General features: G+C 42.2%; 1 protein-coding gene across 1 annotated transcript in view; it reads right to left on the bottom strand.

Annotated features, from left to right (window-relative positions):
* The window catches only part of kcnq1.2 (potassium voltage-gated channel, KQT-like subfamily, member 1.2), a 279715-nt gene that overhangs the window by 224360 nt on the left and 40316 nt on the right, over positions 1-15039 (bottom strand). Inside the window, exons 4-10 of the mRNA XM_033634460.2 lie at positions 13651-13777; positions 13388-13466; positions 13200-13296; positions 8613-8753; positions 6357-6467; positions 5558-5653; positions 4600-4737 (exon numbers count right to left, since the gene is read on the bottom strand). Of these exons, the coding sequence (XP_033490351.1) occupies positions 4600-4737; positions 5558-5653; positions 6357-6467; positions 8613-8753; positions 13200-13296; positions 13388-13466; positions 13651-13777 (789 nt within the window). The remainder of the gene's footprint in view (positions 1-4599; positions 4738-5557; positions 5654-6356; positions 6468-8612; positions 8754-13199; positions 13297-13387; positions 13467-13650; positions 13778-15039) is intronic.

The raw sequence follows: 15039 nt of genomic DNA, 5'->3' as shown, positions 1-15039 counted from the left end.
GAGTGTCCACACACCTTCTCATTCTACATATACATAGAGGTATACTGGTGGCTTTACAGCCTACATTTTATTGATTATCTCTGATCCCCACGGTCAATTTGGTCGTTGCGACAGTGCGACGCAACACCACTGACGCTAGGTGGCGCCAAGCTAAAAAAAAAAAAACCTAATCCTATCTGTTGCCTCTTTAAGTCAACATTAAAAAAACAAATATATAAATAATTCAATATGCCTATAAAATAAAATAACACATTCATTCATTCATTCCATAACTTCTTATCCAGTTAGGGGTCACGGGGGGCTGGAGCCTATCCCAGCTGACACTGGGTGAGAGGCAGGGTACACCCTGGACAGGTCACCAGACTATCACAGGGCTGACACATAGAGACAGACAACCATTCACACTCACATTCACACCTACGGACAATTTAGAGTCACCAATTAACCTGCATGTCTTTGGACTGTGGGAGGAAGCTGGAGTACCCAGAGAAAACCCACGCTGACACAGGGAGAACATGCAAACTCCACCCGCACGTACCCCCCCCCCCCGGTTTGAACCACGACCCTCTTGCTGTGAGGTGACAATACTAACAACTGCACCACAATCCCACCATGACTATCACACATATCCTAAAATGAATAAACAAGGCAATGAATATACAAAAAAATGTAAATATATGAGTCAATATAGTTCAACACTTAAATAGATTTATATCTTTAAAGTCATGTTTTTCAAGGGATTACTTTCATTTATTTCTGAGGACTTTTATTTCTGCTCTTTTTATTTCCATCTATTTAAATAACTGTTAAATAAATGGTACGGTGTCAGTAGACGCTAAGCCAAAATTCCATTAAAGCCTATGGCTGATAGATGCAGCCTTACATCTTAAACGGACGAATAGTGGATGTAGGGATTATAGTAAGTCTAACTGTAAATCATTTACACTCCATTGAACGTGCATATCAAGCTTGTAACACTACAGCTGCATATCACTTCAATCAAAGTGCAAGCCTGTTAACAACACAGCACACTTGGATGCATTTCAGACGGTCAAAATCGCCCAGGAAACCTGTTCTCTGAGCAATGAGTGAACTTACGCGGCCATTTCAGCATTAGTTAGTGTTAAAAAGCCACTCTTTTTTCTGTTAGTACCTGTATGGTTCACACTGTTGTTATACATCATCATCTTACCAAACTTTGGGCTTACACACTGGTGACATCAGCAGTACATGTTTAATCTCCGTTTCTTTGAGATCATAGCTATGTGCTGTGTGAGTCAGTGAGTTTCTGAGGGCCTAAATAGTGCCTCCAGTCCAATCTTTAGACCCACTGACCCAAACCAACGTCATGGACGTGGCCTTTATGGAAACTCAATTATTAGGACTCAGTGGATCAGACTTTGGCATTGACAAGTGGCCAGCAGTTCACTCCAAATACCCGAGGTTTGAATGACTCATTAGCTGAGAGAGCGGGAGAGGGAGGTGGTGGTGGGTGTCGTAAGGCTGAAAGAGGGAAAAAAAAAAAAGGGAAAGAAAGATGGAAGGGCATAGAGAAACTGTAACAGACACTGAGTTTAAGAGAGAAAGATAAAGAAACAGACTGATGGAGCTGGATATAAACAGGAGAGGGGGAGAACACAGTGAGCAAGAATGAGACAGAAACAGACAAGGCGGAGGAAAAAGCACAGAAAGAGAGGAGACAGGAAGAGCAGGGAGGAAAAAGAAAGAGTGAAATTAAGTCTGTTTAACACAGAAGAAACAGGAGAGGAATCTTGAAAGACAGAGAAAGGGGAGAGCGAGGAGAGTCAACGGAGAAAGTCACATGCTGGAACAGAAAAGAGCGGAAGCAGCCTTCATTCTCCCCAATACATGTGGGTTCAATGCTACACAAAGATTTTTTTGTTGTTGTTCTACTAGACAAAGGTTTACTCCCATGAGAAAGGCGGCGGTGACATCATCTCAACTGACTGAGTCTTTGTCCGGCCGAGACAAAGGCCTCGAGTCATCCTGGTAGAGTCAGGCCGTGGGGGTGAGGAGGGCGGGGGGGGCTTCTGCATATACGTGTATTTGTGTGTCCTTCCGTGTGTGTCTGTACGTTTGTGGGAACTTAACTTGCCCTTTTATGCTGTATGGCCTAGGCACAACATAGCTAATATTGTTGTGAAAGGTGAACCGCACAAGGAGACAATACGGTGTGGGCCAGACGTATGCAAATCCGCCCCACAGTATCACAGTCGCACGGCTTTTCCTGACAGCGCTCTTGTGTAAGGCTTCTTGAGTTCAAAGCATTCTTTTAAATGTCTACTTAAAAAAGAAAATAATACATGATAATTACCACGTGTACCACACACCACAATTTGATTTCAAGATGAGACACCTACAACAAGAAATTAGAAAATAGATGCTCATTAAATCTAAAGACGGAATGCTGTTATTTATCTGGGTGGGGTTTCACCTTTGTTGGTTAGATCAAAGCAAAGAGACACAATTAACAGTGAAAGAGAAATAGATGTGAGAAAATGTCCCAGGTTGATTCATAGCCAGGACGTCACAGGCTGGTGCCTCGGCCCACAGCATCAAAGACACACTTTTATGGATATAAAGTGGTTTTAAAAGGAAAGACTTCTCCTATTCTTTTAAGGAAAGTAAATCAATCTGAAATGAAACATGAGCCACACTACACATTTGGCTCTTGGTTCTTTAAAGGAGCAGTGTGTAGGATTTAGTGGCCTCTAGTGGTGAGGACTGCAGATTGCAACCGGCTGAAACTGCTCCCACGTCGCAAGCGTGAACTCCCAGTTCCTTTCAACCCGGTCTCACTCCAAAGTCGTCAAAATCCAGTGCTTGGGCAGTGACTTGCGGCGTCAGACACTGACGAAAAAAGCCGTCGACGTCAGCGGCTGGTCGTTGTTATAATTTACCAGCATGCAGCGTCAAGGGGAAATGCAGACAAGAACGGAGGGTGAGGCGGTGAAAGTCTGAGTTGAGTGGGTGAAAGGGGTGGTGAACAGGTCGAACAAACACCGACCAAGACTTTCACCCGGAGGAGCGGTGTTGGCGTCCTGTAACGCCGGAATTCCACTGGAATTGCGGAACAGCTGTGCTGGTTATCCGCTGCGTGCTCCGCTGTCCGTCAACACCCACCGGCTGCGTTGACAGCGGGAGTCAGGAGGACCCACGAGATCTCGCGAATTCACACATAATCGCATGATATAACAAGATGTAGTTTCTATAAACAGAACCACAAAACCAGAGGAGTAGTAGGAAGACATCTCGGTGCATGTCCATGATTAACATCTCCTCGTCCATGGTGTCAACGGGGTGAAATGACGTCTGAAAACCTCTGACCTGTTGACTTCAGGCCTGCCTCTGCCCATTATGACGTTTTCAAGGTGTAGTGCAGGGAAATATGATCCGCCGTGAACACTGTGTATTTTATTTTGAAAATTAACCGGATGCTTTATTTTGTTTCTGTGCACGACTTCCTGCCCCGCACGATCTGCTCTGTGCCGCAGCTGTGATGGAGCCGGAATGCAGCACAGCCGCAGCCGGTGGAAGCACACACACTGACTGGAATTGAAATGGATCTGCTCCGCTGCCGTTCCGGAGCGCAGACGCAACCAACACGCATCTGGTGGAATTTGGGGGTTAGATTCTAAAGCCAAACCCTGTTCTTTTTTCCTAAACCCAACCACGTGCGTTAGTTGTTGGAGGAAATAAAACCTCAATTCACGTTCTTGTACTGACGTAGTATGTTTATTTTGAAAGAGACTGTATGCAAACGGTAAATTTCCTGTAGAAACATAAGTGTATTTTGAAAGAAGACAATGTCCGTAACAGGCATGACTTAACCTGGCATCCCAGAACGTCAGCAACCAACACAACCAGGGTACCTTTCACGTTGTATCTGGACATGGAAATTCCATGAAAAAAAGGGTGATATGTGACGAGGTCGGAGTGAGAGTGTGTTGTTCCCTTAGTGTTCATTGTTGAAGAGATTTTTACTGGTTGCTGAATTATCTGCAGAGGTCTCTTCCTCTCCAAAGTAAACGGACTAAGTGATTAAAACCAGTAAAACCACTGAAAAAAAAGCAGTTTCATGTTACAAATCAGAGTTTTTTTAATGCCGTTTGGCATGTTGGAGATGGCCCACCAGCCCAGCACCAACATATCTGTGCTCACGTTTTTTCTCTAGTGTTCAGGAGGTTTTTGCCAGAAGCCGAATTATCTACAGGGGTCTCTTCCTCTCCAAAACAAATGGACCAGGAGATTTAAACCAGTAAAAAGCAGTTTCATGTTAAAAAATCTGCGTTTTTCCAATTCTACTCCGTTCGTTGCGGAGGGGCTGCTAAGTACGGTGGCTGACAGGAAAACACGAAAATTCGAAAACATGGCGGTGCAACATGGCAGACACCGTGGACCAGAACCCGCTCCAAATGTCAATAAAAACGCCTCATTCTAAAGCAACAAAAACATGACAATCCTAATTTTTATGTAATTATAGACAAAAGAAAATATATTTACAATTTATTCCACTTCTGCCAGTATGCCCCCCCTAAATCCTACACACTAGACCTTTAAATTAAACTGGATGATTACCGATATGTTCAGTTTCCTGACGTTGGGGCTGAAGTTGTCATGTTCCACTGTGGTGACGGCCTCTGGAGTTAGGACATACATTTTCCATGTAGCAGCACAGCCGTTTGGTTTCTCTGCTGCGTAGCACCTCCACAGTGTCTGAGGAGGAGAGATTAAAGCATCAAATTAGTGTTAGTGAACGTGTTGATCTACATAACCTGTAATCATTTTCCTATTTTTCTCTGATTCCACAGTAAAAATGTAAAACCGTTTATTAGTGATGCAGCAATATTATATTAGCCACAAATTCAGTGACACTAGTGGCTTTTGGTTTAACACTTTCATATTTCTGTTGCTACTGTTTATTTGTTACATGTCAGACAAATATAATATAGATTTATCTCTTTTTATATACTTGCATTAGTCTCCAGTTATTTTACTGTTTCACTTTATTCTTATATTGGCAGTTCTCCTCTGTGGTATTGTAAAACAAAAACATTTTTTCCTAAATGAAGTGGAGATCTGCAGAATGTATTCAGTGCCCTGCAGGTAGGTGTCTTTGTGTCACAGGTGTTCAAACCGTCTCAGTGTGTTCGGGATAATTGCTATCCTTGTAATGGTTAGCTTTTGGCACAACATAGCGGCTCTACCATTTCACTCTTGGCAAGCATGATACAGCTCATCTTTTCCATGGCTCAGTAGGAATTTGTAGACAACAAATACTGTTACTTTTTTTTCCTCTTTTCAGTTTCCAATGTTTTCTTTCACTTGCAAGATCTGGAAAGTGCACATTTGCACCTTTGAAAAAATATGGATAAGATTGACAAGACTCGGTAGCCATGACTGGGGTCCAATACAAACTCTGGTATAGAGGCCATGTGTCAAATGTTAAATCACTCATGGACTGTGTCTGACTTGGTTTTTAATGTACACCACACTATCTGGGGCTCATATGCTTTGAATGGATACTAAAACGTACCTGGATGAGGCAGGCTGCAGCAGGGATCTGCCTGTTGAAGTGCTTCTGTCTCTGCTTCTGTTGGACTTTCAGGGCAAACCCTGAGCCAAGGATTCCCTGATCGGAGAGGGTTAAGTTGCAAGCAGATATATCATATTAAAGATGTAACATTTAGTGTAGAGATGAGGACTGCAGATTCAGAATCTCACAAAAATAAATATTTTTCCATTTAATCTGCACAGTAATAGACTGAGTCATTGTGACGTTGCTTCGGGGTAGACAACTGGAATTTTTGAGATATGTAAAATATGCACAATTGTTTATTTCTGTTGTGTAAAGATTTACAGACCTATTTGATATTTCTGCTGTACTTATTTTACGTACTGTGTTGCTTTGCTAGCATCTTTTATACCTCAAATCTGCCGGCAAGGAAGCTAAACAACATACTGTTGTTGACGGGGCTGCAGCAAAACAGATTTTATCTACCAAAAAAAAATCACTATCAGTTAAAGTGTACACTATATTTGGAATATTTTCTCTGCTTTACCTCACACACTAACTGATCAAGGCAGCAGTAGACCAGCAACTCCTGTGTTCTGCTAAGTCAGGGGTAGGCAACCTTAAGTGGCTAAACATTAAGCCATTGAGGCAGCGTTTGCTCAACGCCGTTTCATGTCATGTACGTGACGTGAGGATTTTCCACCTGAACGTTTCAGAAACAAACATTGTGATTCGGTTCTTGCTGAAATAATACAACTAAAATTAAAATCTTTCCTTACTGCTAATGAGTTTATATGATTCAGATTTAAATCATATTTACAGCAGGCAGAGCGAAGAAGGAGATGGCGAAGACGCTGAAGCAGGAAGCGATGGCCTTGCCAATCCACGTCTGAGGAATTTTGTCTCCATAGCCGATTGTGGTGACGGTCACCTGAAGACAGAGAGTGGATAAAGTTCCTCTTAAATCTGTGAAGATGATTATAAGCTAACTGTAGACATATATGTGACAGAAGGAAAAGCACTCATGCAAAAAAGGTAAAGACATTTAAGCAAAATTAAAGTTACACCACTGCAGGTCGAGGCTGAATCTGCTTTGTCCTTTACTTTATCCCAGGTGAACCTCACTCATACAAATGAAGTACAAATGAAATCATTCCCCCTTAAACACTACAATTTTACATTCAAAGAAATATTGAAATCCCCACTCATTTGGAACGAACTTCTTACGTAATGAAAATGTCAGTCAGTGCCGAGCTCTCAAAGCGCCACACCACAGTAGTCTATAACAGGAGTTAGACAATAAAGAGAAAGTTCATCAGCCGTTCTGGCCTTGCTCCACAACTGTCAGCGATGGCCGGGGCATTTGAGGCTCTTGCTCCTCAAAGGGAATAAGATTCCCAACCACTAATCCTCAGTGAGTGTAGGAATTTGCCGGGGTGAGGGGAGGAAAACAAATACCTCTTGCATTTGCATGTACACCCACTCTGAAAGCCGAGCCAATTCTGACACATTCAGAACACACTTGGCTTACCGTGGGTGTCTATGGAGTAGTGCCGCGTGAGCCACCGTTGTGCACTAACACAAAGCGGCTGATGTAAGGTGAGATACTTAAAAGGGCTTTGGGGGTAAAAAAAGAAGGAGCAAGGGCGGGAAGAGTGGGTGGGTGTATGTTGGGGGGCTGGTGGAGAGGTGGGGGATTTAATCCCTCATCCACAAATCCGATGACTAAACAATGTCCTCCTGACCATCAGAGTGGAATGGCCTACTCAAAAAAACACCCCTGTTATTCAGAATGTATGAGTGTGTGGTGAACACCTCCTCAGCTCCACACAAAGGTCACAAACCTGGTCTTTGAATATGTTTAAGTGTGTATGTGCATGCTGTATGCATATGTTTATATGATCTAACTACATAAGCTCAGCAACTACAAAATGGCAAGTTTAGAACAATCAGCTCTCATTTTCCCCACTTTCGCTTTCACACTGTGTTCTGGTTGACGTTAGAGAGGTTGTTAAAATTAAACAGCGATTACCTAACCATCAGCAACTGGCAAAGGATGACGAGAGGCAGGGAAGGTAAGGGAGGGAGGGAGGAGGGGACATGAATCATGGCACTGGCTTGTCCTCCAGCTGTGCCCTGCACCTGCACATCCGAATATGGAAATCGTGCCAAGAGAAGGAATACACACTGGAGGAGCTTAGCATTCTCCAATCAGTGCTGGTCTCATTTCACTGAGTGCACACACACACAAACACTCACAAACCTGCCCAAACCTATTGTAATGGCATATCATGACTCTCAAGTTTACAGTCTCGCAAAAACAAAAAGGTGCAAATCCCTGACCGTGATTCTTTTCTCGACATTGTGAACAGAGCAACACGAATAACAGCTTTTCTTCAACTTTCCATAGAGCACCAAGGAGCGCCATGACCCCTCTAACCCTCGTTACATAAAGGTAGTAATCCCACAATTAAAGTTTTAATTAAGGGAACTGACACTTTATATTGGTGCTCTAAAAGTTCTTTGAGCCAAAGAGCCCAGAGGTGAATGGTTTATTACCGTGTCTTTGTGGCACACTGATCCCCTGCACAAGGCTGCCATAGGTTTCTCATTACTCTGCGCTTTCAATTCAAATGTTTAATTAACTGCTCTGGAAACCTGAGCCTCCGAACACAGGGAAATAAGCAAAACCAGCTCTGCTCACGAAAAACATCACCACACCTGCGTGTGTGTTGCAGCGATGCATGCATGCTTCACGCAGATCCAGTGAGGAGAATAAAAACACAAGGGGGGTAATAATTGGTCTAACCAGGGTGGCCAGACATTTCCATTTTCCAGTTAAGACTCCACTTGAGTGTGCAATGTGCAGATTATTTGTCACAGGTCTTTAGAGCGAAGAATCTTTTCTCATGTTCATGTGATGTGGCCTTTCAAGTGTGTAAGCTATGCTCTGAAATTCAAGATCCAAGTAATATATGCACTGCAACAAAACAAATTTTAGGAAAAAGTACAAGAATACAAACACATCAGTGCCGGACTTGTAATGTATTTCTATTTTCTAGTTAAGCTGCCTTACCACGCCCCACCACAGGGCATCTGCGTAGCTGGAGAAGCCCGTCTTCCCCTCCTCATCCACAGCGTCCTTCTCCGCCAAGTAAACAAAGTAGGAGGAGAAGATCAGGCCCAGGAAGCCGATGTACAGGGTGGTGATCAGCTCCTGGAAAACACATTAAAGAAACATGTCACCCTCAAAATTATCAGTTACCATAAAACTTCAAAATAAAAGCCCAGTCCAGATGTAGGTACACATTTAGACAAATAAAGGCCAGTCTCAATTAGAAACCTGGTCTGGTTGCCACGCAGTTCATTTTATAATAGCTCTTTGGATGTATAAAACCGGATTGTTGACTACCCACTTGAGCTAATGTTAGAAAGCTGTTTAGATTACATATACAGATATAAACGTTTAAACTTTTGTCAGTATGGAGATGCTACACATCGTTAGCTCGGTTCATTTCACTTTACGGAAACCAAGAGCACCGGAGAAGACCATAATTAATTCAGATCTACTGGCATGATGAAATAACAAGTAGTATAAAGTCAAGCATAAAGTCAGAATATGTGTTCAGTCCTCCATTACCCGTTAAGTTATTAATATTCCTCTAGTCCGTAAGGGTCAACCAATCAAAAGAATCAGAGAGTCTTTCATGAGAAATAATCCAAGTTATGAATAAGCTGTGTTGTGTCGGTGCCATAAAACAAGTGGCATATTTGATATGTTATCTGAAGCCTACTTTTTATACAAGCAATATTCACACTGGTTTAAATTAACAATTTGCCCATATTTCTCGTCTTTGCTGTGCAACAATTTGAGTGAGAGGAATTACTCCACCCCCATTTTGTAGCAAAAACGCCTAAAATGACACACCCAAATTAAAATGACTGTAGCTTCTGAACCGCTCTGACTACATGCATGAATGAGGTCTTGCCAGAAAGAAAACTCTCTGAAGTTTCTTGTGAAAGTGTCAGAAACATTCTAGGTGATACAGAGACACAGTAATGGGCCTCTGAAGTCAGTAAAAATTGAAGATTTTGCCTAAAATAAAATAAAAAATGTGTTTCAGGATGTTTAACTGTCTGTGGCTTCACCTGAGCAGGTAAATGACACTATGGGGCTGTAGGCACACTATCAATGAACATTTGTGTCAAATTTGAAGAAGCTCAAAGTATGACCATTCTACAGTGTTTTTTCCATGAAAAGATCCAGGCGGAGCTCCAAATGACAAGTCGGACGTCGGCGTCCTGGCGGAGTTAGAGAGGTTAAAGACCTGTCCCAAATATAAGCCTGTAAAGTTCAGTAATTTAAGCAAGTAATAGCCCGGGCTACTAATTTAACCTTTACAGTACTCACTGCATTTTACATTGAATTCATACATAAAACTTTCATGCCTCCATTGCAACCAAAGGATTTGAAACCAAAAAAAAAAAAAAAAAAAAGAGTATCATAACAGAGAGATATAACATCTTTTTACAAACTCTTACAAAACTCGTGCAGTATAATCCAAGTCTCATTTATCCACTGGCATGCTCAGTACTTCCAAAACACATGCATTTCCACTATTTGAAACACTTCTGTCCCACGCACAGATGAGCAGCGAGCCTGGGCAAGTGTATGCATTTATACTCTGTTTAATAAAAAGCACGAGCAGCAATGAAACACATGCGCTTTCCCAGGTGCACAGGTGTTTTAAATAGTAAGGATTAAGCAGAAATGCATGTGTTTGGGAAGCACTGAGCAAACGACTGGATAAATGAGACCTGGTTATACTGCAACAGTTGTGTTTGATATTGTTTTGAGTTTGATTAAAGTGGCCCGCCTTTACTTCAGTTCATTCAGAATTTTCTTTAGTTTTGGAAACGTTCACCGCAAAGGCATGCAAGATAAACATCCTCCTAATGAATTCAACATAACACGGGATGAGTGACTGACATACAAATGGGTATTTTGTGGGTGATGTATTCCCTTGAGTCGACCAAAGTCAATACTATGAAAATGTTGTTATGAAAGAATGTTATGGAGCCAGGTTGGTGACAGTGCACATCAGCATTACTTCAAACAACATGTACGTTTCACATGACTTGTGAGTGACGTGTTGTAAGCTGCTGCTGAGTGACACCAACCTTCTCCTTCTGTATATAGTAGACGGTGTCAGGTGGGTATATCCCTGAATAATTGTGCTGTCTGGGTCTTACCCATGTCCGTGTGTGGTGAAGAGAGTAGCTTGTGGCTTCATTATGCTTGAGTGGCGAGTGTGTTTTTGCACGAGCTAGACTTGACATCTTCTTGACATTAATGAGTGCTCTCAGGCCTTACTTAAGGACTAATAGTGTTTGCACTGTTGAGACCAGCCTTGTGCCAGCTAAGTCACCCACCACCTTCAGCATAGCAGGAAGGATAAACTGGGTGTGGTGGTTGTTATAGCCGACTACTCTAAGGGTCTACAATCAGTCAGGCTTGCGGCACAGGACACTGACTTCCAATCCACCCTAAACCAAAGCAATCAGGTTAGGTGCAACGTAACACATGACCAGTTGTACATTTTTACATTTGATGTTTTCATGATTCTGTCATGGCAGGGAGAAAGGCCGTTTAAGCCCACGTGAAACAGGACCATAGCTCTCTGAACACAGTCAATTTGCTTTTCCATCGATTGCTTATGGACTGAGTATTAGTCTTTTACAGGGACAGCCCCATATTGTGAATAAGCTCATCAACTGGTCAAGTACATGAATGCAAAAGTTAATGTGAAAAGACTAATAAAACCAGAGATATAATGTGTAACCATATCTGTCTTGTCGGTTGGTAAAATACAGAAACCACTACCGTACTCAAGTACTGTTCTGAGCACTCCTCCTACCGTGTTAAGTCTATTCCTTTCCACCAACTTATTGACACTGCTAAAGGCAATATATTTCCACTAAACAGAGCACATCATTTGATAAAGTGGTCATCTGACAACAGGGAGATGGCAACAAATCACGTTAGGCTCATCTTGGACTCGTCTTCCGTTTATTTTCTTGACCTTCGCACGTAATCCTCACTGATCAGTTCTTCTTCTTATGCATCAAAGAGACATGAGCGTCAGCTTTGACTGTGACCAAAGAACACGGTCTACTTCAGGGATTAAGAAAAGAACATTGCATCCTCTGATTTCATTGTGTGTCCGCCTAATAAAATTACAAAAAGAAGTGTACCAGGATAGGGTGAAAAAAACACATAAAGGCAACCTTGAGGAGTTCTTCTCCTTATAAAGCCAGGTCTGTTGCTGATTATTTGTGCACGTGTGCATGTATTTCTAATGAGTCTGTGAACTCACCCTATAGATGATACTGCAGCTAATGTCAGCCTCACACCAAACAACTTTTCAAGCATTTTCATTGTCTCATATAAATTTTTCATGTCAATTGGTGCGCACTTTTGTATTGAAGCACACCAGGATAATCAGCTTCTGTCATCAGGTGTGTTGGCACAGCAGAAAGTAGATAACATGGAAAGAAGGATTGCCCGCAGACTGACTTGCACTTCCACAGCAGTGGTTTTTAATGAAGCAACGTTTCGGTCCTCTGGACCTTTCAAGCAGGGTGCGCACTCCCATGATCTCAATTGTTTGGCATAAGATGGTCATAAAACTTAGTCTGAGCTGTCTTAAGTCAGTCTTGACGACTTGGCTCATGCAAAAAGTAATGTTCAATAATGCAAACATTGTCAACAACCAATAGCTACGCTCATGGAGGGGATTCCAGGGAGGCACAAGAACTTGAACAAGTCCCATTGTGGACTGTGGAAAAGGAGGAGAAACTGTTGGAGTTGTGGAACAAGAGTCTGTGTTAAATTCAGCATGTACCTGATTTACAAAGCAGCATTTATGTTAGTGAGAAACTGGAATGTTTGAAATGGTTTGCAGGTAGCAAGTTCATTCATTCATTCATTCATTGTCCATAACCGCTTATACTGTTAGCGGTCACAGGGGGGCTGAAGCCTATCCCAGCTGACACTGGGCGAGAGGCAGGGTACACCCTGGACAGGTCACCAGACTATCACAGGGCTGACACATAGAGACAGACAACCATTCACACTCACATTCACACCTACGGACAGTTTAGAGTCACCTGCATGTCTTTGGAATGTGGGAGGAAGCTGGAGTACATGGAGGACATGGGGTGAACATGCAAACTCCACACAGAAGGGCTCCCCCATCCATGGAACCCTCTTGCTGTGAGGCAACAATGCTGGCCGCTGAACCACTGAGCAGCATGCAACATGTGACACCTTTTATCTTGTGTTTCTAGAGTTTTGTGTTTTTGGGGACACTTAATGAATTGTTAATATGTCATATTTCTTAAAGGTATTTCAGCATAACATTTTCCATCAGGAGCGGGATGTGAAATAACTAACTCAAAAGGAATCTACTTTAGTCTTGCAAATTGTGACCCTGCAAGATCCTGAGTCTTTGCAAAGTCTTATAGTGTGTGAGTAAAAACTAACAATCATAAACTAACAGCCTTTAAAATGATTTAGTTGACATAACTGATGCAACAAGAGTAATGGCTTGTTTTGCACCTCTAGTTTGTTTCAGAATTGGCCTGAATACTTTCAACTTACCTGTCGGTGAATAAAGACTACAGATCCCAGGAGCCTCCACGTTCCTCCCTGTCGATCCACATGTAGCATGCGCAGGATTTGGAGGAAACGGATGCCCCTGTAACACACAAAAACACCCCATTATCTTCTGATATCTCACCAGCTACATGTACGAGTCAATAAAATGCAGCAGAAAATAGTCACTCTACCTGATAGCAGACGTGGCAAACACTTGGCCATTGGAGCCTACACCGAGCACAATGATTGAGGCAATGACCACTATCAAATCTGTCGGAAAGAGATAGAGAGACAGTGAAAAAGAAACAGTTAAGATAACATAATCACTTGAGTAAGGAAACATTGTACTAAAGTAAAGCCTTACAACGCTTGAATGATCTAAGTTGTTGATCTACAAGAACAATACATGACATCCGCTGTATTAAAAGGGAGCAAAGGAAAATGCCAGGTGCACCTATGATTGATATGGGCTTCCTGATAAAGCGGAGGCGTCCTTTGATGCCCGCATATTTGCTGCGACAGCCTGCCGACCACAGCCGGACCACATACTCTGTGCCAAAGAACAGCACCAGCACAATCTCCTGTGGAGCACAATGCAAACACAGAACAAGGGTTACATTAATCCATGGGTACAGCAAAAATAACTATGAAGCACACACATATCAAGTGGATGTGGAAGTAGATAATGTATCATTTCTAAAAGCATTGCATTAGGACTAATCTAAAAGCATTAATCAAGCCATTATAATCAATCACCAAGATTTACGATATGATACGAGTAGGTAATGACAGGTGTGCGAGACAGAGAAAGAGAGACACTGAGGTGGTCTAGCAGGACTAAGACCACCCAGTCACCCAGCAGGAAAGATGGAGGTTGATAACACGGCTGATGACAGCTCATATTGAGACAGGGTCAATGGCTAAGTGATTGAAGCCACAGGATGAAATGTTATCACACTGCAGCCTAACAAACATAAACTTGGATACTGAGAACTTCATATAGATGTAAACCTTTCTGCAGCATTTGAAGAAGCGGTTTATATTCATCATGAAACATGATATATTGATGTCAAGGTCCTGTATTTCGGTGCAATAAGGAAAGATGTGATGAATAAAAAAGATTGGTATCTGTGTAAAATACTGTTTATTGCCAGCAAGAAAGTGATTATGAAGAACTGGTACAAATCTATGGATAAATATAATCAGGGAGATCTTTATAATGGTAAAGATGACTTTTCTCTGAGATCCAGAGGACCAATATTCCTCCGAAAATGGGAGAACTGGACTGTCTTTATTTCAGAAGACATGGATACAGCTTCCCCGTGAATGTCTGGACAATAAAAGGACATTTAACACACTGACTCATGGATACTCAACTGGTGTGCACCCATACAGTGTTCTCTAAGGTGTTTATGTCTTGTCTAAACATGTAAAAATACTTCAAATAAAGAAGAGTAATAAATGAGGGCTGGATTATATATCAGTTGAGGCTGGTGCCTTTAAAGCGACAGTTCACTCCTAAGTCAAAGATACATATTTTTCCTCTCACCTGTGGTGCTGTTTATCTACCTACATTGTTTTGGTGTGACCTGCTGAGCGTTGGAAGTATAAGTCGTGAAAGTGTCTGAATTCTGCCCAATATAATAGAACTCGATGACACGTAGCTTGCGGTGCTCAAAACACAAAAAAGGTTCAAGATAATCCCCAGACCTTGTTGACAGCAGTTTCATGTAGGAACTATTTTCTCTCTACCCAACTACACCCGCCAACTACCCTGGAAATCCAGAGTTCTCATGAGAGCACAATTTGAATTTGCTCAGCGAGTCACTCTGGCAATCAGTAA

The sequence above is a fragment of the Epinephelus lanceolatus genome, chromosome 5 (assembly GCF_041903045.1).
Source record: "Epinephelus lanceolatus isolate andai-2023 chromosome 5, ASM4190304v1, whole genome shotgun sequence".
NCBI classification, from domain to species: domain Eukaryota; kingdom Metazoa; phylum Chordata; class Actinopteri; order Perciformes; family Serranidae; genus Epinephelus; species Epinephelus lanceolatus.
This window is presented reverse-complemented; position numbering and strand designations above follow the sequence as displayed.